This window comes from Strix aluco, chromosome 4 (genome assembly GCF_031877795.1).
Source record: "Strix aluco isolate bStrAlu1 chromosome 4, bStrAlu1.hap1, whole genome shotgun sequence".
NCBI lineage: Eukaryota > Metazoa > Chordata > Aves > Strigiformes > Strigidae > Strix > Strix aluco.
The window spans coordinates 25022538-25047260 of NC_133934.1; the positions used below are offsets into that span (position 1 = coordinate 25022538).

The window sequence follows — 24723 nt, forward strand, 5'->3', positions numbered from 1 at the left end:
AAAAGATCGTAATTCATTCCAGTACCAAAAATATTTTCTAAACTAAATAAATGATCAGAGTATAGGAAGAAAAAATAAGGCAGAAAACTGGACCTTTCAGGAGGTGTACCCTTTTACTAATAAGTCAATATAAAGAATAAAAAATCAAATTAAGAATAACAATTTGTGCCTTAATTTTGAGAACAGTATTCATAGTGACACTACTTATTTATATATTACTACAAACAAAGGGAGAGGTTAAAAGAAGTAAAAAAACTGCATCATATACAGAGTAAGACATGGAGAAAATGATAGAAACAGTCAAGCTTTGGGATACATTTTGACTAATTTACAGAAGCTAAAACTACATTTCTACAGAAAAATAAATGGCAGCACTCAATTTTAAAGAACATTAACATTCTGAAAAACGGTGACTTTAAAGTTAGTTTAGCCTCTGAGAATAGAAAACTAATGGAAACATTTGTGAGGAAAAACATTACAAAACTACTTTGAAGAAAGCTGCTTAATTATAGTGGCACTGACTCAAAAAAGCTCATTTAGTTGTAAAATTTGCTTTTCAGATGATATTACAGAAAAAGGTTGGAAATAAGAATGAAGCTGACATTTGATTTCCACTGGGCTCATATAAACAACCGTATGGAGAGAAAATGTGATGTAAATTACAGCAGCAAACAGAAACAGCTGGCATAAGTATATGGTGGACAGAAAATGAAGAGCAGCTAATGAAGTGCCACCTGGAACGGAACTTCAGTGACATTTCAGACATGAGAGCTTCCAGGCCTTCAGCAGAAATTTGGTTCAGATGTTCTCCTCTGAACACTCTGCCTCACCAGCCTGGAGATAATACTACTATAGCAACCTGTATACTCAAATGTATTAAGTATCCACATCACTGATTTTCCCACAAATATGCATATGTTTTGATGCAATACTGTCAGATTATCAGATGTTAAATGGAAAGGATTGTTACACACAATTCTTAATTGTAGCTGCTCGAGGCCTGAGTTGCCAATCACCCATGCTGTTACATCACTCGGTCTGCACCATGTCATCAGTCCTAACAGTAACTGGAAGCCCATCCAAAAAAGTTCCCAAAGAGCTACCTCTCCTGCATGAGCCTGAAGTCCAATCTGCATGCTACATAGTCTGAATATGCAAGTCTCCCATATCCATGGTCTTGCGAACTGCTTACAGGCTGAATGATTTTAGCTACTGACAGAGGGAGTAGAGCAGCTGAAAATGAGTATGTTTCAGCATACCCATTTCTTTCACTGGAATAATGAAAGATACCAAGTTAAAGCTAAACCGTTCCATCTAACCACTGTTTCTATTTTGAAAATGTTTATTCTATTTCATGTCTGTACTGGCAAATACAGCTCATGACAATTGGCTGGGGTCTGGCTATTCTTTATATAGTGTTAATGAAAGCATCAAATGCTAAGTTGGACTTAACAAGAGCAATTTAAAAGAGGTTTATATGTCCAAGCCTCATAAAATATAGTGTAGGCACCCATATAATCTAATCTTCCAAAATTGTGAGTAATATGCACTTTATACTCATGACAGAAGTTATAAATGTAAAATATAACGAAGAGGAAGGTCAACCTTTTTCAAAAGCGCTTATTGTTAGTCCAGGTCTGGCTCCGATGTATTCCCCCAGCAAAACCTACTGACAACACCGTGCATAGTTAAGGAAATGTTAAATTCTCCTAGAGATTTCTGGTGGCTCTTTTTTCTGGAAATGCCATACAGAGCAAAGATATCAATGATTTGCTAAGATCCAGAACCATTTTCTAACTCAAACTCTGCATTTCATGATGTCTTCAGATACAATATTGACAGAGATTAACTAATAAAATGCAGCAGCACAGGTACTATTGTCCTTATAACAGGTTGTGAAAACATGTACTGAGTATTAAGAATTCATGTTTTCCAAGTAGGAAATCTGGAATCACTTCAGATACACAATTTTAAAACACCGCAGTGACCAAGTTTGTTCTAGGAATTCTGCATTACTTATTTCCTTGATATGGAGAAGAACATTAACGACAGCTTTAAGTTGAGATCATTGTACTGTTTGGGAAACAGGGAAGTTGACAATTCTCTATACTATTTTCCATTTTATGCCATTCAAGTCTATATTAAAGAATAAAGCCATAAAACAATGTACACAATTTACAGCGCAAATCCATTTTGCCCACACAATACAAATAATATAATAGTATAAAGATCTGATTAGGTCTTAAGAGTAAAGTATTTCTAAAAGAGAGTGAAAAAGGTGGTACTTTACTAGAATAATTTTTCATTAGTAATCCTTTTCACATTGAGATTTTCAAACATACGGATATTTTTGATATATTTTTCCTTTGTTTATGTAACTGTTCATATGGAAATCCAAAGTGTTTGGTCACATAAGGTCTTGAGCAATGCAAAAAGAGACTAAAGAGATTTTTCTGTTTAATTTCACAATAGCAATCCTCAAAACAATCACTTATGCACACGGGTACCCAATGAATTAGCCTTTTCTATTAAAACATTCTTGGTACCTAAAGTTTCTTTTCTTACTTAAGACTGGTGCCATCTTGGTAAAGCTGAGGAGCTCAATCTGTCTAACCATTAAACTCATCCAGGATACACTCTGAGCGAGCTCACTGCCAAACCCAATTATTTGAATTCACATTTCCAAGACAAGGCCAAAACAGATAGGCTCTAAAATATTCTGGGTGATTGTAAAGTTGTGGAAGGATTGTGAAGGGGTGGAACCAGACACAAAGGAACTAATATACTCCACTGTAGCTAATAAAGCTGTACCACACTGTAACCACAGATACTCAAGACAAGGAAAAAATGCATTCAGGTGAGCCCTTACCTTGTTCAAGGAAGTGTTTAGCCTCCTCATTCCTCATCTGCACATTAAAGTGGAAGAAAATGCTCAAGTTCTCCTTCAGAAAGTACCTTAAGATGATGGTTTGGGTCTGTGAATCAGCATCTGACACACATATGTTCAGGCATGCAAGAGAGGCTCCTTCCTTCAGCATCCCAGCTACTCGGCTAGGTCAGAAGGCTTCCTATGCACCATGCTGTTAAGACTCCAAGTCTCCCTTCGCTACCCGTTTCGCAAGTAACTTAAGCGCTTAATCTGGGACAGAACAGTACATCTGGGATCCAAGAGCCTTGAACTAAATTCTTAAAATGGAAATACTGCTTCATACTCGACACAATGCCTGAGTTTTTACCACCATAAACCTAACAGCACAGGTCTGGAAAGAACGAGGGCACACTCTAGTCAGGCCTCTGCTCTGAGCAACTGGGGTCACATAATCATAGAATGAGCCAGGGAGTGCTTCTGCACCTCAGCTAGGGTTAGCTCTTGTGTACCCAAAACGTGTGGATTTTCACCACTCTTTGTGGTATGCAAACACAAGACCTCCAGCCAGTAAAAAAAAAAAAAAAAGAAAAGCAATGGAAATCATAGCTGTGGTGTAATAACTTACTCTAGAAATGATCTGAGAAAGCACTTAATGAATACAGCAAAAATTTACAGATAAACCCAGGTGATAACACCACTAAGTAAAATTTATTATCAGTGACATGTCATACCTAGGAGACTCAGAAGGCAGACTCCATAATCCAGCTGAGACTCTCTCATACATCAGATATTTATTTATCACATTCTTTGGAGAACTTCTTTTCCCCATGGGATGAAAAAAATAGATTTTCAAATGTATGCATTTAAATACAATTCCTAATGCATTTCTTTTTAGCTCTTTCTCTTTCGTTAAACTGAAGTAGGATGTGCCATTTTCTTCCATTTTCTTCAAGTTATACTTGTACAAACATTCTCTCTGAAACTAAAAGTAGTCACTTCTAGTAATGTGTTAAAAATTAATGAGAACAAATTTGACAGTTGCATACCACCTAATAAAATGAGAAGCCCTTTCTCTGCTGCCTTCCAAATTTAAAGTACTATAAAGCATTGCAAATCATCCTTTTCTATTTATGAGGCCTTGATGGATGAGCAAAATGCTCCCGACTGAACTCAGATGTACAAATGAAGCATAGGAGATGGAAGCAGGGGCAGGTGACCCACAAAAAGCACAGAGCTACTGTCCCATTGTGCAGAGATGAGGTTAGAAACACCAAGGCCGACCCCAAATTGAAGCTTGCAAGCGATGAGAAGGGCAACAAGAAAAGATTCTACAAGTACATAAACAGCAAAAGGCAGACTAGGGAAAACACGGGCCCACTAGTGAACAGGGCAGGGGACCAGGTGACAAATCACACAGAAGAGACCAAGGTACTCAATGCCTTTTTTGCCCCAGTCTTTGCTGATAAGACTGACCTTCAGGAATCCCAGGCCCCTGAAACCAGAGGGAAGGTCTGCAGCAAGGAAGATTACCCTCAGTGGAGGAGGACCAGGTTGAGAAGCACTTCAAGAAACTAGATGTACATAAGTCCATGGGGCCTAAGAAGTAGGACCCATAAGCGCTAAGGAATCTCACTGATGTCACTGTAAAGTCACTCTAACTTATCTTTGAAGAGTCATGGCACCTAGGAGAGGTTCCTAAAGACTGGAAGAGCACAAGTATCAATCCCATCTTCAAGAAGGGCAAGAAGGAAGATTTAGGAAGCTACAGGCTGGTCAACCTCACCTCAGTCCCTGGGAAGGTGATGGAGAAAATCCTCCTGGAAAGCATTTACAAACACATGAATGAGAACAAGGCGATTGGGAATAGTCAGCATAGATTTACGAAGGGGAAATCATGCTTAACCAAACTGATAGCGCTCTACAATGAGGATACTAGTGGATGAAAGGATAGCAGCAGATGTTTTCAGTAAAGTCTTTGACAGTGTGTCCCATAACATCATCATCGACAAGCTGACAAAGTACAGGTTAGATAAACAGACTGTAAATGTGGATTGAAAACTGGCTGAACAGCCAGGAGATCATTAATCTTCATCAATGACCTGGATAATGAGACAGAGCACATCCTCAAGTTTGCAGATAGTACTAAACTGGGAGAGTGGCTGATACATTCAGAAGGACCTTGACAGACTGGAGAACTGGGCAGAGAGGAACCTCATGAAGTTCAACAAGGGAAAATTCAAGTCTTGCACCCTGGGAGGAGTAACCCAGGTACATGCTGGGGGATGACCAGCTGGAAAGCAGCTTTGCTAAGAAGGACCCTGATGTCCCAACATACAACAAGCTGATCATGAGCCAACAATATGCCCTCACAGAAAAGCATGCCAACGGCCTCCTGGGCTACATTAGGCAAAGCACTGCCAGCAGGTTGAGAGAGGTGACTCTCCCTGCTATTCAGCACTGGTGAGGCCACACCTGGAGTACTGTGTCCAGTACTGGCCTCCTCAGTACAAGAAGGATATGGAACTAGTGGAGAGAGTCCAGGGAAGAATCACCAAGATGATGAAGGGACTGTAGCACCTTTCATATATGAAGAGGCTGAAAGAGTTGAGACTGTTCAGCCTGGAGAAGAGAAGGCTTGGGGGGAATCTTATCAACGTGTACAAATATCTAATGGGAAGGAATGAAGAAAACTGAGATACTCTTCTCAGTGACATGACAAGAGGCAATTGGCACAGATTAAAAACACACAAAATTCAATCTGAACACAAGAAAACAATAATTATACTGTGAGGGTGGGCAAACACTGGAAGAAGTTGCCCAGAGATCCTTGGAGATATTCAAAATCTGATAGGACAGCCCTAGGAAATCTGCTCTAAGAGGTCACGCTTCAGCAGCAGTGTAATTAGACTAGATAATCTCGAGAGGCTCCTTCCAACCTAGACAACTGGAATAAAACTGCATCAGGGAAAGTTCCAATTGGACATAAGGAAAAAGGTTCTTCACCAAGAGGGTGGTTGCTCAGTGGAACAGGTCCCCAGGCAAGCTGTCACCAAGCCTGTCAGAGTTCAAGAAGCATCTGGATGATGCTCTTAGTTGTATGGTTTAGTTTTAGGTAGTCCTGCTAGGAGCAGGGAGTTGGGACTGGATGATCATTATGGGTCCCTTCCAACTTGAGATATTCTGTGATCCTATGATAAATCTGTGATTAGGTAGCAGATTTTGTTTCATTTTTAAGGTCAAAGTGATATTACTATTTGTTGTAAAGAACTTAAAACTTAGCCACGTGTGTTATGAGAATCAAGCCAGAGTCTACTCACACAGTAGGTGTAACCATCAATTCAGAAAGCTGACTATTAATGCTGGAGACTTTGCTGAGACCAAAATAAGTACAGTTAATATACTGGTTCAATCTTTCTACAACTCCGCCTCCCAACAACCTACACTGGTTTAGGGAAACCAAGTCCACGCAGGCTCAATTATTCATGAAGGTTCCAATTTGATTACAAACTTTAAAATTTGGAATACTAGCTTTTCAGGTGCTGGAAGCTTTTTAATAAAAATCTTACCAATTTTAGAAAGCCTAGACTTTTATTTTAAAAAATCAAAAGCAAGTCTCTCTCTCTCAACAGGCAGTCTTCTAAATACAATACACCTCATAAAGGTGATTTTGTAGTGATACCTGGGGTGGAAAAAATACAGAACAAAACCACTTTATTTCGGTCTTCACAGCTTCAGTTTTAGACAAACCCACCTAGCCAGCAGTTGCTACTATATTATTCAATTCATCAACAGCCTTTCAGTTTCCTTTCTACTTTTCTTTCTCCCTATCTAATCAAAATGTCTCCACTATCTCTTCCTCTACTGATGAAACTCCTCTCGTATCTCCTTAATTTTTTCAGAAGATATTACAAACATTTAACCATTACAGCTTCCCAGAGTTGCTTGGAAAATGTTAATAGTGTAACAAACATTTTTTTGGTTCTAAAACCATAGAAAAGAATGTATTTAAAAGTCTATGCATTTTCACACTCTTAGGCTTGAATATTTTATTCTTTAATCTCAATAAGGTCCTTTTCATGGACTCCAGAATTAATAAGTTCCATTAAAGATACTTCAACCCCTGCCTTGAAGAATTCTCATAGGGATATCAGATTTGGGGGTTTTTTTGCCATTACTAAGGCATGTGTTTCCATTCGGCAAGACAGACACTAGAAGCAAACCTTAAATTGTTTCCCAGGGACTTGGTCGCTCCCTACCAGGCACCAAAAGGAGGAAACAGGCATTCTCCCTTCTGTGTGCACATTTGCAGTAAGTTATGATTGTCAGAAAGCTTCATGCCACTCTGACCCAGACAATAAGGGAATATGAGACAAAAATAAGACTTCAGATAGCAATTCACAGAACATGTAATTTCAACATGTATTTGCAAGACCCTGTATTCTTAATGATGGCTTACAAGTACCACAAAACTGTTGCTGGAAGGGGGAAGGCAGTCAGAAGACAAAGTATTACAGATTTTTTTCTGTTAGCTTTCTATTAGTTCCTAAAGCCCTATAAGCTCCAAAATCACTGAAAGTTTCTTCTCCACTACTTTAGATTTATGAAAAAGCTTTTAAGCTCCCTATGTTTCCTTTTACCTCTCTTAATTCAACCACCTTGGTAATGTTATGAAACTTACCAATTTTTTCTTCAGTTAGGACTGGACACAAATACCATTCAGACAGTGAAACATGCTATCACGTCCCTGTTTCTTACCACTCTGAGGTTATTCAAAAGTTATTACAGGCAAGACTGGAACTCAAGATGGTAATAAGTGGCATAAGATCTCCCATTTTTTTATATTGTATCCCGAAGTTCAGTTTGACTGTTAGTATGTGTCTGAAGCTTCCCCAAATAATATTTGTGCTTTGGGGTTCTAGAAATGGTCACAAAACAGGATGCAGCTAAAGATTCAGGTGCTTTAAACTCAAAGGGATGGTGAAACTCTAATGAAGAGAGACCATGTATACCCAAAGCTCATGAAATAATAGAAATATTAATATACTCACGAAGGTATTTAATATGCAAGTTTAAAACTAAAAAAAGACAGGTCACCAGTTTCACACTTGCAAATGTTGACCATTTTCTTCTAGTACAATTTATGAACCATAGTAAAAGCATGTAACAACCTGTAAGTTATCCCTGTGCTCAGGACAGAAATGTAATGCCACAGTATGCTTTACACAGAACTGTTTTGTTTTATAAGTTTATGTCTCCTCTTTTATTTCATTTTATTTCCCTCAGCTCTGTAGTTAACAACACTGGTCACAATACAAACTTAGAAATTTACATTTAGAAATCTAGGTATAAAAACCTGTAAACAATAAAACAGTCTTTGTTAAAATTGTTTTCGTACCAGTTGATATTTGCCACTTACCTGAGTGTCTCTCCACCTGGTAATAAAGCTGTTCTCTATATCCATTTGTTTGACCTGACCTTCGTTTATCTGTTTAAAACAGATCATCGTTAATCAATTAATAAGTATAAGGAAGCTTGTATAAAAATTACAACATAAACTAGCAAACACTAAATTAATATAATAAACTAAGAAAAATACAAACACAGAGGAATGCTTACATCTAACACTAGCAAATAATTAATAATAATGTAACAATAACAAACATTGTTATAATTAACAATACTGTTAATCATGTTCTTAAAGAAGTATCTACGCAAAATATCCTATCAGTCAGAAAGAGCACTTCATTGATGGGATTTGTTATTATAAACTTTACCAAATAATATTAGAAGAACAAGGACTCCATGAAAAACTGCCAAACATACATACTGTGCCATTTATAGTGGTACAGTAAACTCTACACCAAAAAGACTAATACGAGTTGCTGCTAGTAGTATCTTTTCCATAGTTGGATTTAAAGTTCCTTCTAGGCCTAAGGAACCAAACACTTTCTCTAGTCTTTATTGTAACCACAGCTCAGAGACTAAGAACACAGAATTCTTCCATGCTTCAGTTTTGATCAGGCCCATAAAATTTGAATAGAAGTATTCTTTTTAATAGCCATGATCTTCAAATTCTCTTAAAATTGGTATGCTGGTGTCAGCAAGAAGAATATGCACCATTGTGGAAAACAGTAGCTCACAGCAATCCTATAAATACAGACTTTCCTACAAAGGCTAAGCTAGCTGGGAAATAAAACTTAAAGCAGACAAAGAACAATGTTCACTGAATTAGAGTTCAAAAGCCCTGCAAATCCTTAGACAGTGTAACTACTAGGAAGATCATCTTTAAGAATATTTCTATACTTTAGCATGTCTAACAGCTGAGCAATTAGGATATTTTTATATAAAAGATACCTACATCAAAAAGTTGCACATAATTTTTAATTAGATCTTCAATTACATTGACTTCTTCACTAGTTTGGCCTTTAGTTTGAAATAAGCATGAGGAAAACACCATGGCTAGATTGTGAGGGTTCATATGATTGATTTCAGAACACATCTGCACCCTGTTGAACGAAAAATAAACATATTAGAAGGTTTGATTGTTCCTTTAATTGTCTGAGGCTCCTCTACAAAATCTGGAGTGCATTTCAAAAGGAATAACTACATTAAATGCAATGAAAAAATCTTATATTGTTAGTTCTTTTTTGTATTTATTTCTTTATATTATCTCACATCTCATTACAGAAATGAAAAGTTATACTTTCTATCTGCATCTCTAGTGATATCAAAATTATTTAGAATAGAATAAAAACAGTATAGAATAGTTCAGTCGGAAGGGACTTACAATGATCATCTAGTCTGACTGCCTGATCACCTAAGGTCTGACCAAAAGTTAAAGCATGTTATTAAGGGCACTGTCCAAATGCCTCTTAAACACTGACAGGCTTGGAGCACTGACTACCTCTCTAGGAAGCCGGATCCAGTGTTTGACCGCCCTCTCGGTAAAGAAATGTTTCCTCATGTTCAGTCTGAACCTCCCCTGACTCAGCTTTGAACCTTCCCATGTGTCCTATCACTGGATCCCAGGGAGAAGAGCTCAGCACCTCCCTCTCCACTTCCCCTCCTCAGGAAGCTGTAGAGGGCAATGAGGTCACCCCTCAGCCTCCTTTTCTCCAAATTAGACAAACCCGAAGTCCTCAGTCACTCCCCATAGGACATTCCTTCCAGCCCTTTCACCAGATTTGTTGCCCTCCTCTGGATGCATTCAAGGACCTTGACAATCATCTTAAATTCTGGGGCCCAGAACTGCACACAATACTCAAGGTGAGGCTGTATCAACACTAACACAGCTTCACTGCTTCACTATATTATGTTATGTAAGTATATCCTACAAACGTATGATCTAAGATCAAACAAAATGTGGAAAGAAATGAGATCCTTCTCAGTTTCTATATTTACGGTAAAGTTTTCATGTCAGTTCTGTTGTTTGCATAACATGCCCTCTTTTAGAAGCAAACACTTTAAAGTATCACAACATTTTGGCTGTTAAACACATAAATTCAAACTACTTTCGGAACATATATGACAGCATATTAATATATCTGAACTGGATATGCTTAGAAATACCATTAAATACAATACTTTCTATAATCTTTATCCAAATAATGGCACCAAACAATTTAATAATCATATAAATAGTTTTTAAAGGACATCTGCTATGTACCTGGGTATGTAATATAATTTCTGAACACAATACCCTGTAAAGAAAAGGTTCTACGCATTCTCTACCCACTACAATTTACCAGGAATATAATTTCACTTGTTCAATACACAATGTAATAAAGGCCATTAGTATTTAACCATGACACTGCAAAATCATCAAAGTCACACAATTTTATATATTTGCTGCTGTTTATCTAGGAATAAGACATGACCTTTGTGCTTAAACAAGTTTATATTTTGGATATTCTCTACTGCCACTTCAGTTGAAAAATGAAGCACTGACAAAAAACAGAAAGGGTAGCTAATTCACAAAGTTATTATGTGCAATACAGATTGTGGAGAAGGACATTTTCCCTGAAAAAAAATCTTTTAATTTCAAGAATGATTTGCAACAATCCCCTGGAAGAGTAGCAGACTGGGATAGAATGAGTTCATATAAAGAATCTACATCAAAAATTACCCTACTTGGACACATACACGAGGAGCCCTCTCTCTTGCTGTAAGGTTGTTCCAACCCATTGAAATTTATAGATACCTATTTATAGATACCTATTGCTAAATATAAAATCAAAGAAAAAACACACTATAAATTAAACGGTATCAAATATATTTAATTGTCACAACTAGGTAAGCTTTTGATGCTTACTAATTAATGAAACAAGTCACATTTCATTTATGGTAGAGTTATACTGAGAAAACATTACAAGAATTTCTCTGCTACTGTGTATCATTTGCATTGACCTGTAAAGATGTTCAATTAAAGCAGCCAAAGTTGCCCTATTGACTGGTGGAAGTGTCCGAATAAAAGCTCCATACTTCCTCACACGTTCCTTTTCATTCTGTGTATCTGCCGGAAAATAATAATCATTGAGCATTAGTAAGAATGCATACTAAAAACCAATGGCAGTTCTCATTAACTATAGTGGCATCATCTACTCATTTAAAATTAACAATTTACCCAATCAACCTCTTCATAAATGCAATACTGACAATCTACTGTTAACAAAGTTTATTATTGTACACCAGTTCAGGGAAACAATATCAGCAATAAGAGGGCCAGTTCTATATTCAAGCACCATTTGCTACAGTTTAAGGCTAAATCCCAGGACAGCAGTGACTTTTCCTCTCAAGGGATATTTAATCTGTAGTTTGTGCCTGCACATGTGTGAGTGCACCTGTGTATGCACAAGTGCAAATGCACTTCTAAGAGTTCTCAGAGATAAGACCTTTTCATCTTTTTTGACTTTTATCCAAAAAGTGTTTCAAGGCCCAAAGTTTAAAGATCCAGCTATGTAAGACTGATAAAAGAAGAGCAACAGGGAAGGGGATGGTGAATAAGTTGTGCAAGTTACATAGCTCAACAGTGGCAGAGCTGATGATAGGAATTCCAGTCTTGGGAATTATAGTATCTGAGACACAGTCACAGCTCTCTACCTTCAAGTTAAGTCTGCCTCCCTGTACTGCATAGATACTACAGAGCATAATCCTGCTCGGGACATGAGCAAAGTTAATGTAAATTTTATTTATTTCTCTCATCTCTCCAGGTGGTTGCTAGCACTCTCCACTAACTACTGCACTATATTTTGATTTCTTCAGTAATTGGAAGAAAAAATAAACAAACAGCAAAAAAAGTTTAAATGCCTTCTACTCTTATCTTTCTCAGTGTTTTAGTTCTCCCACAAGTACCTTCAGTGTCACTTAAATGTAACAGGACAGGATTCTCTGCTGTAAAGCTGAAGCAGAACTTTAACCCCATGTACAAATCAGGAAGTTAAATCACTATAACGCCATTATGCACTTTCACAAAAGAGCTAACTTAAATCTAAACTGCTACAGATACAACTTTTTCTGATTTATGATGAGACTAACATGGTAAGTGAATGAATTCTTAATATTCTTCTAGTTTGTTCAAATTAAGGTTAAAGTCAAAAAGTGTAATATTCATACTTGAATTTCCCAAATTTCTAGTGGTTCATATTAAAGCAACCTCCATATGTTTGAACTTGAGAAAAATCAGAGAAATACGCTTTTAGTTATTTTTTTAAGACAAATCTTGCCACACAGTAAATAGTCCTATATGATTTCAATGCATTAATGTAGAAATTCATGTTCTATCTTAGCTTTTGCTATGCACCTATGTTACTGCTACACATCATCTGCAATTTTGGGAGGGAAATACTGCAATATAGAGACAAACAGAAATACAGCTATCTTCTAAGAACACTGTAAAAATCATCACAATTTATGTAATGAGTAACTAATTAATGTATTGGTAGTCTTATGGTTCTGTTTCCAGCCGTACAGGGACACACATCCTCATGTTTTAAATACATCACAAGTTACAGTCTGGGTTAAAGTTACTTACATTTTCTTTCAAATTAGATTAATATTTCTAAGGAAACAAAAAGCAAGTAACAGTTTTTAATAAGTTTACACTGTTAATATACATAACTGTGTGAACGTTCATAAAGGGTATTTGAAGAATTTAAGCAGCAAGACTATCATTTAACTATCATGCAGATGATAGCATCAACGTTTTGCCACTTTTGAAGTAAACTTCTACATATGGTCAAAAGATAGAGTACACGCTTTTTTCCTACTCTAAAGTTTGTCTACTTACTAAATTCTACCATCAATGTTTCCATAAAGCATTAAACATCACTTCTTACTTTGGCTGATCCAACTATGACACAGTGCAATATTGGTCTACCGTTTACAAATGTATTGTCAGGGAAACATTGCTATTTGTTATTATTATTCTGTTTCATTTAAAGGCAAATCATCTCTAATTAACTAAGTCTATTGCAGCCAAGCTCTGAACATTTTTTTCCTCGCTAAAATTGTTCTGATGATTATCAAATAACATAGGTTGACACATGGCAAGTAATTAACAACTCCCTCAAATTTGATACTGAAAATGCACATACAACCTTTCTTGTATTGAATGTTATTGAATACATTACCTAATGCAGAGATCCAGAATGGATAAAGTTCTTTAGTGAGAAGTGCATCATCTATTTGAGAAAGAAAACTCTTCAATACGTCAGTCACATCTTCAAGCTGATGTTTTCCTGCTCTTAGTTTAACACTCCTTGCATCTTTTTTGAAGCTTTCCAGCAGTTCAGCCACACTGGAAGAATCGCCATTCTTAAGGTAGATCTGCTTGCTACCTAAACCTAAGTTACAGAAATACAGGACAGAAAAATAAGTAAATGTAAAATCAAGTATTTTTTTAAAAATTCTAAATGTTACTACATGAAAAGCATATCTGGCTGTCAAACACACTGTATTTCCTACTAAAACCTCTCTGACCTTCTGCATGTACTCACTTTGTTAGTAAAACACTGTCAAGTCTGCTTACACCCAACCAGACCTCTTTGCAAAAATACACATCATAATATTAAGCAAGCCTAGGATCACAATTTCAGGAATACTTTACAGGCAATTCAAATCCCCAGATCTCTTCAGGATTTCCTAAAATAAATTTCAAAAGGCACAGTAAAGAAAAGAACTTTTGATGACTGGTGGTGTATTACACTTAAAACACAGCTGCTTTCATGAGCAAAACTCCCACTATTTTATTACTGTACTGATCAACTCAACTTAGGACACTGTTAAGTGTTATTGTATTATTCCAACCTGAAACTTTCACTCTTAAAATCCTCAAGATTAGTAGAAAGTATTCCTTTTTTCTGATTTTTCTCACATTTGGGAAGATATCAGGCACTCACTATTCTTATATTTAACAACTAAAACCACCAACGCCCAAGGCGAACTTAAAAGAAAATTCATAGTCTAAAACACACTCAAGACTACCTTCAATTACTGCATATGAGAGTAGCCAAAACATTTTATTTTTTAAAAAAAACTTGTGGAAGTTTTGCATAGATGTGCAATCTCGCTGCTTCTCTTTGTAGAGGTGTTTCCCACATTCCCCACATTTCTTGAAAGAGAATCATATTTTATACAAAAACCCTGCTTTTCTTATGTACCTGTCAAATTAAGTACTCTGTCAAAACCTGTGAAATCATGTCTTATGTTCTTGCAATTCACCTTTCCTGTAATGCCCACAAGCGCTACCATTTGATACTGCCTTTGTGTTGTTACTGTCAGGAACAGCTGTGGGACCCAATAGTGTCTACAGAACCTTTACCATGATGACACAAAAACATGTATGCATACAAGCAATGCATACAAATAATTCCTTCAGCTTTCAGGTGAGTATTTTAACATCCAGTAATGCTGATCCTGAAAAAACTTATTTTTCAATAAAGATCTAACTTATTTAAAAACATTAGGAGATTTATTTTTAATTTAGAACACACATGAGCAATTGTTCTGAGTGGAGGACATGATCACCCTGTTTTAACAACATTTCAGTACATGAAACAGTGTAAACTATATTTAGAATAATTCCTATTGCTAATGATTAAAAAATAATCTAGCATAAACATTTTTTTTCTTGATTTTAGGCAATAGTTGTAATCCAGACACAACTATTTACCATAACACAGTGCTGCCATATTTAAAAGTTATTTAGTTAAACTTATACCACTGAAATACATATTAAGGTCTCTCATACTGACAGAGGTTACAGACACATCTATCCTGAAGACAAGTTTTGTACAGGGTTGATATGTATTCAGCATTTCACAAGAAAACTGATGAATTTGCAGTAGTAAAAAGGACACAGACATCATCTGCATATGATCTAATGCTATGGAAAGTTATGCTGGCAAAATTTACTTAAACAGTAGCTGACTATACATCCTTAGCCTATTATGCTGAAAAAACAGCAGCCTTAAGATTGAGCTGGGTTCGACAGTTAAATCAGTTTCACAGAAGATATGCTGACTGGTCCAGGCCACAGCCTTTCCTGGTTAACATAGCTTATTTTCAGGGCTGAGGTGTTCTGCACTGAGACACTGGACCCCAAGGCTGAGCTACATCAGGCAAACAAGTCAATTTTTAAAATAGGAAGGTGTCTATAAAGGGCATTTACCAAGTTGTATTTCCCCAAATTGCCCATTCTCAGATGTGTGGCAGTGTACTTCATAATCGCTTCAAAGTGGAGAGGCTAACGAGGGGTATTGTTTTACTTTACGTAATACATAAACTCATTCAATAAAATCTGATGGTGTGGGGGCTTAGATATTATACAAATGATCTTAGGTTGGATAAAATCCGCTATACTTACCATACTGTGTAACAAATGCTACACAGCTGTCCACTATAATAGGAACATCATTTTTGCTGAGCTGCTGATCTTGTAATGCATTACCATCTGTACCTGCTGCTTTTTCAATTGCAGCATACCAGACCATGAAATCCAGCTTCGTATGGCCATGGATGTATAGTGTTCTGAAAAGTATAAAAATATTTTGAATGCAGGAAAGAAATATAAAAGTGATGTTATTGTACTACAGCAACATAGCAGATGTCTGGAAAAAATAAGAACTACTTAGAATAAGACATCAAGGCACCTTCCACCACATAAAGCTGTGGTGGTAGCCTTTTGTTACGGCATCTTTTTTTTTTTTTTCCAACTACATTTGTACCTGCACTCTCACAATAAATGAAAGAATATCCACAAACACTGTCACGGGCCTTTGAAACGACCTGACCAACATTTTAATTACTCTTCTTTAGTCTTGCTCCTATATTGTGCATTCATAAATCCAAGTCCACAGTTAAGCGGGAAACAGAGATTGAGAGACAACCTTCAATACTGGAAGAGGCTTTCCTTCTTATCTATTCCTCACCACTCCCCACACTTCTGTAGAGGAGCTGAAACAAACAGAACTTCCCTCCTTCACATGTATCAAAATGATCACCCTCAAGAAATCACAGAGCTAAGCAACATGTATGATAAAACTAAGAGTTGAGGTAAAGTAAGTTAAAGCAACACTTTAATTACCTGTTCATCTCAAAGCATGGCCCTGTCCTGGTTTTATTATTTAAACATGCTAAAATCACCTCCTTTGTTTACTCTGACAGGCTGGCTTCTAAGAGACAATGCCAAAATTGAAGTTTAAGAGTGTATGTCCACCCATATGCATGTATGTAATAAACAACTGGTTTAAGTGTTAAAAAGCAAACAAACTTTTCTACATACATACTCTTTGTCTCCCACTAAAGAAATGTAAGGGATTCATTTTCTTTAATGACAATTGCTAATTAGGAAAAGTTAAAATGTTCTATTGAACTTCTATGAAAATACTTTCATCAAAATATAAACAAACACTAATTTTGATTATTTTATTTAGAAAAAAACATTTTATATAATGATGGAATATTTAATCACTTTTTTTTTTAATAACATCTTTCAATTTTGCTTTTATAAGCGTTTCCATTCTAGAATTCATATCTTGATAGGAAGTGAGGATGCAATGTACACACACAGACCCAGGATCTGAAGTATTCTCAGGATCCACCATATAGACTTAGCCATTCAGCAGCAGAGTAGGAAACACACATACTTCATCTTACTGAAGCTGCTTTTTTAAAAAGCCTCTACTTCATGACTTCAAAAGTCCTATTAACCACAATACATGCCTGGCTAGTAGAAACACTCAGCCTCTCTCTTCCATTAAGAAAGAACAATAATTTGCATAAAGCTCTCAAGTTTTTACAGCAAAATGAGTGTGCCCAATTCAATACTTTCAACCATTTTCTGAAGACCTGTCAGAACAGATATCCTACATAGGCGGTTCTCAACCAATGGCTTCCAAGCAACACATCACTCCGACATCCTCCAGAATTGCTGTAGCCATAGAGAAGAGGATATGAAAAAGTCTGAACTGACTGGAAGAGAGTCTGACAGTGCATGTTACACTATTCCCTTAGAACTATTATTCGCAGATCAGCAGAGGTTAGGACTATGACTTATAAAAGGTTTATGGTGCTTCCCAACACAAGAGATGCACACACGTATGCGTGTTACTGTGCTTTTATTTTCCCTGCAGAACAGCTGGATTTGCATTACAGTATTATGCAAAAGGATAAATGGAAGTCTCAACAGATTATTTTTTGTTATCTAAAGAATTATGACATGTACAGGAAGCAGCATACTGTAAAGTGAAAATATTATTAATTCTAAACAAGAAAAGGGCAACTCTGCTGTATATCAATGAATCGGTACCAGAGAGGAAATATAGTAGTGTATTGAACTTCCAAGGTAATTTGAATTTATCTGTATTTTTCACAGAGATATGAAAGTCTACATCATGTGCCTGTCAATCAACTGTTGTGATATATGAATTACCTAAACTATGTGAAAAAGACCATCTTGTACTCTATGGATCTTCCCATCTTCCCCTCAGTGCATCACATTAGAAAAGAAGTATCAGAACTACCAAGAGATGATGCTCTCATTGTTTTCTAAAACTTGAAAATCTGTTGAGTTAAACTCAAATTACAGAGGAAGAGGTTACTTAATAACTGACAACGAAAATGGGGTATCTGTTTAAGTAGCAGCCCTATAGCACCAACACAGTCATGAAAGATAAATTGCTAGTAAAAAAATATAAATGTGAAAGAACTTGCTGCTATTGTGGAACTCGGTTTGTTCATGGAAGGTAACTAATTACTTTCCAAAAAATTATTAATTTTGCTCAGTCAAGAATCTCAGTCACCTAAAGAAAGTCAGGTAAGTCAGAGAAGCAATTTTAGCATTTACTACAACACCATAAAAGAGAAGAAGGGAGAAAAGGAAATGAAATCAGTACCAGACACAGTTCAGAATTCAGTCAGTTTACTGTGGAAGTGGCTTAGAAAGCTCATCTCAAACCACAGTATTTTTGGCAGAGGGCACAGCCAGGATACATTTAAATCATAAAAACATACAACAGTGTAGGAATAAGAAGTTTAATAATTTCTTCTAATTCTAACACTTTCAGCCAAACTTAACAACTTTTTTTCCTACTTGGAAACCATTTGTTGATCTCCATGAATGTGGAAGGTGGTATGAAAACAGTTACCAGCAGAAAAGCAGAACTTTCCCCAAAGCACACCAGAAGTCTACAGAACTTCATGAAGTAATAGAGACAACTTTGCAGATCTAGCTTCTGCTTTTCATATCAATATCATCATCTCTTCCAGTTTTCAGAGACAGTAAAAATAACAAATACATGTATTTCTCACTGAACTAATTGCTATTATTAAAATATAAAGTTATATTAAATGCAAGGCTTAAGACTAAGCATATAAACACAGGCTGAAGTGTCCCACGTACCACAAAACTGAACAACGTAATGTCAAGAATACTTCTAAGCTTATAGAAGTAATCATGTTTGAAAGAAATTTTACTATAATGTTTACAAAGATCTACCTATCATGCGGACTAACAACTACTTTGCACACTCTGAACTGAAATGCATTCCTACAATATAAATTCAGTGCCTTCTACAGTATGTTTATGCGTGTGTTACTTCTTCCAGTTCAAAAAATTGATAAAGAGCAGACACTTCATATCAAACAGCTAGCAATAGTGACTACACAGTGAATAATGGTAGAGTTTTTGCTTTGTTAAGTGCAAAGCACATACAGTCCATACTCAAGAAATTAATAATTTAAGTACTCAAACAAACAAGAAGGCCCGCCAAGGTAGATTTCTGCCTTAGTGAATTGAGGCAACTGAACTGGCACAAATGACTGCCGCAGTCCAAGATCACCTAGTCGCAACATCAAGGAGGCTACTGTTAGCTTTTCAACTTTACTGTGGACTATCATCACATCCTTCCACACCAGTAGTCAGACAAACAACATACGTGAGCACACTTTATCAACAACAGTGCAAAGGCTTATCTTTAACCCATCTTGCAAAGTCTACTACCTTTAGCTATGTCTGTATGCTTTGTTGCACAACTCTGCACTGGGAAAGCAGTGATACTAAGTGATTCTGGGTAAGGGTTGGGGGAAGAAGGGTGAGAAACAGGCATCAGCAGAACTCAGTGCCCTCCAGCAATATTCAAGTGATTCTAATAATCTGAAAACAGAGGTACCAAGAAGGTATGCGAATGTTATGAAATTATATCGGAATAATGAAATTGCAAATAAAGCATGGAAATTCAGCTAATAATTACAGATATACAACAAAGGTCAGCAATATTTCTTCAAAGGATATTAAGGGTCTTATATCCAGCACATCATACTGGAAGCACAAGTCCTTTCATTCCTCTGAGTCTTATGTTTAGGTTATTTCCAGATTCTAGAATTTTGTGCTCATAACTGCATTTTACAAGAAATCTTACTGCTGTCATCAAAGGGTTAAGAAGAAAGCATTGTAATTAATGAACCATCAGCATAGGGAAATTGTGCCAGTATGCCAGTATGTAGGGAAGGTTTATTATCTATAATAAGAAAGAGCTAACTACAAGAAAACTGTAGCAGGGAAAAAAAAGCACCAGCTGGATTACATTATGGTCTGAAAACATTCACCTAAGAGAGAGCTTAAATGATTACAGAAAAAAAGAAGAAACTTTTGAAACTGAATTGTCTGCACAACTCTTTTTCCTTAAAGTACGGCATTAGAGATTTTGCATTACGTTTTGTATTGAGAAGATATACTTTAAAATTACTGTACACAGTTGTTTTCAGACACCTTTCCTCTCTTCAGTGTACAGATCCCTCTGTTGACCTCTGTTGAACTACCCAGGAGTAGCTTCTTCCCCTATCTGCTATGCAACTTCTGTTTGGATGGCAACAAGAGATCAAGTATCACCAGTCACTTAAGGAATTTTACAAATAGATAGGAGAGATCAAGGGGGAAAAAATCCAAACTGAACATGAAGCAAACCAGAGGACATCTCTGTGTGACAGAGAGAAGCATTAGAGGCAGAAATCTGGAAAATGGTTTGCCATTTCTAGCAAGAACTCAAGAAGCATTTTAACTATGAAAGCAAAACATAAGAGAGGGTGAATGACCATCTGATTAAGGCATAAGAAAACAGTGTTGTGAGAAGTCAGGATTTCCAGCTGGGTTGGAGATAGTTCTAACAGGTTGACAATATGTTCCAACAGAGATCAGAGTGCAGGAAAATTTCAACAGGTGCTACTCAAGGGAGTGTGTTGCTCTCTAATTTACTTTAGCAAAGATACCCAAAGACAAACATGAAATAACTTTGAGATCTGAAAAAAAATAGAATTAGAGAAAGTTTAGGATTATCGTGAAAATTTAGGAGGTACACTGATCTTAAAAAAATCCAACAATCTTCAAAAGAGAAAGTCTTTTTGCTTTGAAAATGTTTTAGCCTGGTTCAGCCTCTCATGATATGCTATTACTTCGCAATGTATAGTATGATTACAACCTCTTATTTCTGAGCTGGTAGTCTTCTTTCACTGAATGTGTCAGAGAATAAATGAACAGCAAGTTGCTAAGTAGAAAACAGGGTAGAGGAAGCGGCAGGGGGGGAAACAGGGGCGGGAGTGGACTTGTGCTGGGTTTGTGTGGCAGGGTTTTTGGTAGTGGGGGAGGGGGCTACAGCAGTGGTCCCCTGTGAGAAGCTTCTCAAAGCTCCCCCGGCTCCCAAGTCGGACCCATTGCCGGCCAAGGCTGAGCCAATTAGTGATGGTGGCTGTGCCTCTGTGATGACATATTTAAGGGGAATCTGGGAGGAGGAGTTAGACTTGTGAGTAGGAGTTGTGAGGAGGACACCTATGTGAACACCAAGGTCAGTGGAAGAATGAAGGAAGAAGAGGGAGAGGTGCACCAGAACAGAGACCCCCAACCTGCAGCCCATGGTGAGAGGGCAGGCTGTGCCCCTGCAGCCCATGGAGGTCCATGGTGGAGCAGATGCCCACTTGCAGCCCATGGAGAACCCCACACTGGAGCAGGTGGCTGTGCCTGAAGAAGGCTGGGACTCTGTGGGAAGAAGCCCCCACTGTTGTAGTTCAGTGCTGGGAGGACTGCAACACACGGAGGTGACCCACGCCAGAGTGGCACAGAAATGGCTGCAGCCCATGGGAAGGACTCACATCAAAGAAAGTTCGTGGAGGACTGTCTCCCGTGACAGGGACACCACGCTGGAGCAGGGAAGAACGCGAGGAATCCTCCCTCTGAGGAGGAAGGAGCGGTGAACTGACCATAACCCCATTCCCTGCCCCGTGCACCGCTGCAGGGGAAGAGGTAGAGAGATCGCAAATTAAAATGAGCCCAGGATGAAGAGAAGCATTGGGGGAAGCCTTTTTAAGATGTGGTAATGCTTCCCACTGTCCTACTCTGTCTGTTAAGTGGTGGTGGTGTTAGTGTTTGAATTAAAGTGATGTTCTTTTTCTTCCCCTAATGAATCTGTCTTTTGCCCCTGACCATAATGGGTGAGTCATCCCTCCGTACCCTTATCTCAATTCCTGAGCCTTTTTACTTTATCTTCTCCTTACCATTCCTGAGGGGGAAGAGGTGAGTGAACAGCTGCATGATGCTCAGTTTCCCTCTGGGCTCAAACCATGACATGTATTCATAGCTAAGGCACTTCAGAAAAATCTCACAGGACTTTTGGTAGTATTCTCGCTTAATTCTTGCATTTTATACAAGCTGGAAAGCATTATGCACCTTGCAGCCCAAAATCAACTGTAAACGCTTCCTCTGAGTAGTTATGGATCAGATGAACATTGAATTTACATACCCCATGAATTTAACATACACATAAATTTATTAAATCTTTTTTGAAGGTCCAGAATTCTTAGATTTATTACATTATAATTATTTCAGCACTAAGACTTGGAAGTTTTTATAGTTCTGAAACTGTTTACTTGCGTATGAAATCACTCTTAAGTAAGAAGTCAGTTTGTAACAACCTAAGTCATTCTTTTGCCCACAGTAGCCAATGAAAAAGTGTCAAAGCAAAAGATATATGATACATGTAATGTATTATTTTCCCTATTTAATCAACTCAATAACTGAGACTTGGAAAAAAAAGGCATACATATCTGTAAGTAAGGGGAAGTTAGTTTGAAGTCAGTAACAAAACTAACAGAACAGTATGAGCTTACTCAAGGTATTTTCATCACTTCTTCTAATAAAATTTAGCAAGATGTTGTAACACATCGACAACATCTATTTCTTTATTCAAAGAAGGGGAGTGGTCTTCTGTTTTTTTCAAACTTTTCTTAATTCTGGAAAAATCTTGTTTTGTTTCATTCTTGCAATACTTTTTTTTTTATTTATTTTACCATTTATCCTGTGTTTTAAGTGACTAACAAATCAACATGAAAGTTGTCAATAAATCAGTATATAGGGTCTCCTCCAAGTGATCAATCTATGCCGAAGTTGGCATTAGACAAGCACTGCTATAAATAACAGACAAATAGGAAAACCTAGAAAGTATGATGCATTATTTAGTTGATGCTGATGACGTCTCAAAGGTATTAATTAATTTATCTAGGGTGTGGAGGGGCAGAAGGACGATTGCTGGTTTTGTTTCCATTTACAATAATTGAGTCTAAAGATGAGGGTGATTTTACACTTAATCATTTTCCACACACATATATTAAATTTCTTATCACTGCAAGATGCAATATCATGCAACTGTGCTGAACACCTGGATAGTTTTGGAGTAATATCCTAAGCAAGAATCACTATGCCAAAGCTTATATACCCATATGGGTTTTAATGGTTAAGATAATGTGAACACTATGCATTTAAATGCTTTACGGCAGACTTCAGTGAAGAAAAATTAAACATATTAATGGCCACCATAAATCAGCCAGTGTTCCTGTTGAAGTTATTTCCAAATAGTTCAGAATTTCCATTAAACTATTAAAGCAGCTCAGCGAAAACCTACCCTCACTTGACAGAAATATTATTATGAAAGAAATAATAAAAACTGACTTGGAGCTAGAAGTTTTGCTCAGCACTGATAGCTCTGAAATTAGATGCACAGTTTGTATTCATCTACTGGACTGAATCTTGAATAGGATACCTCTGGTCCCCTAGTTGCTCTATGCAGCTTACTTAATGCTGAATCTTTCAATATGCTTCTTCAGAAAAAAAAAAAAAAAAACAAAAAAAAACAAAAAAACAGAAAAAGTGTTTGTTTATGATCTGCATCACCTTAATGAATTTTGGAACTTAAAGAGTATCTCAGGAAGAGTTAAATTTCAGAACACACAAGTTACAATGAGTTTATTCCAGAAGGTTTCTCCAACTCTGAAGAGATGTCAAAGCTATCTGTGTGTGGTTTTTTTTGTTTCCCCAAACAGAAAAACAATCTTCCTTTATTAACCTATTTTGGGCTGTTACGAAGACTGTGTAAACACTGTACCACTTCTTACACAAACTTTTGCCCAATAATCTATCACTGAAATAAAAAAACTCCAACCTATTACAGAATAAGAATTATTTTTGATAATTTTACTTTCATCTTTAAATTTGTATCCATATATAAGGCAGAAATATCCTATCTCACTTCAAGTTTCAACCTCCCATATCACCATATTTGACAGTCATCTCAGCAGAGTATTACCTATTTGGGAGCAGATATGGATCATGTTTGCTTCACAAGTATGTTTTTTTCTACCTAGTATGTTGTTAACTGAGATCAGACATAACAGTAAGACTAACCAGGGGACTCACACATACTCTCTCAATCCTGACCTACATAGATTGAGACACAGAATTCTGGGAAGTGATAAAAAAATTGACAAGTAAGTGGTAAATGCTCCGAAGAGGTACTCTTTCTTCAGAGGGTAAAAGTTAGGTCCTTTTGAAGAAACTGCTATTGGCAGACTAATCTGACTGGGAATAATTTTCTCAGTGGGAAAACTGCTTTTAATTAAGCAGTACTTGTTAGATTTCCTGACACAGACATAAAACATAATTAATACACAAAGACTTTCCCTCCTTTAAAAAGTCTGCAAATTTACCCTCTCTAGCAACTGCAAGTGAAAAAGCTCCATGACTGATCAGCAAGAATTCTAAGACATCAATATCAAAGCAGATCAAAGCTTTATTCAGATGGGAAATTTACCTTCCTTTTTCAACGAGCAGCAGGACATCTATTTTCTCTCCATTTTGCATCACACTACTGATTGCTGAAAACAAAATACATACTTATTCGTATGATCTACACAGACACATACATATAGACACATACATGCATGCACATATAGACATGTTTTTTCAAAATTATCTTCAGTGACAAAAGGAGCATGGAATTCTTAAACATTTCAAATAAAGAATACTGCTGATAATA

The 24723-nt window shown here is 36.9% G+C and overlaps 1 protein-coding gene across 1 annotated transcript in view; it reads right to left on the reverse strand.

Moving 5' to 3' along the window:
• Positions 1-24723, reverse strand: part of ARAP2 (ArfGAP with RhoGAP domain, ankyrin repeat and PH domain 2) — a 141503-nt gene that overhangs the window by 34611 nt on the left and 82169 nt on the right. The window contains exons 19-24 of the mRNA XM_074822309.1: positions 24499-24562; positions 15732-15895; positions 13498-13710; positions 11276-11381; positions 9228-9375; positions 8286-8354 (exon numbers count right to left, since the gene is read on the reverse strand). Of these exons, the coding sequence (XP_074678410.1) occupies positions 8286-8354; positions 9228-9375; positions 11276-11381; positions 13498-13710; positions 15732-15895; positions 24499-24562 (764 nt within the window). The remainder of the gene's footprint in view (positions 1-8285; positions 8355-9227; positions 9376-11275; positions 11382-13497; positions 13711-15731; positions 15896-24498; positions 24563-24723) is intronic.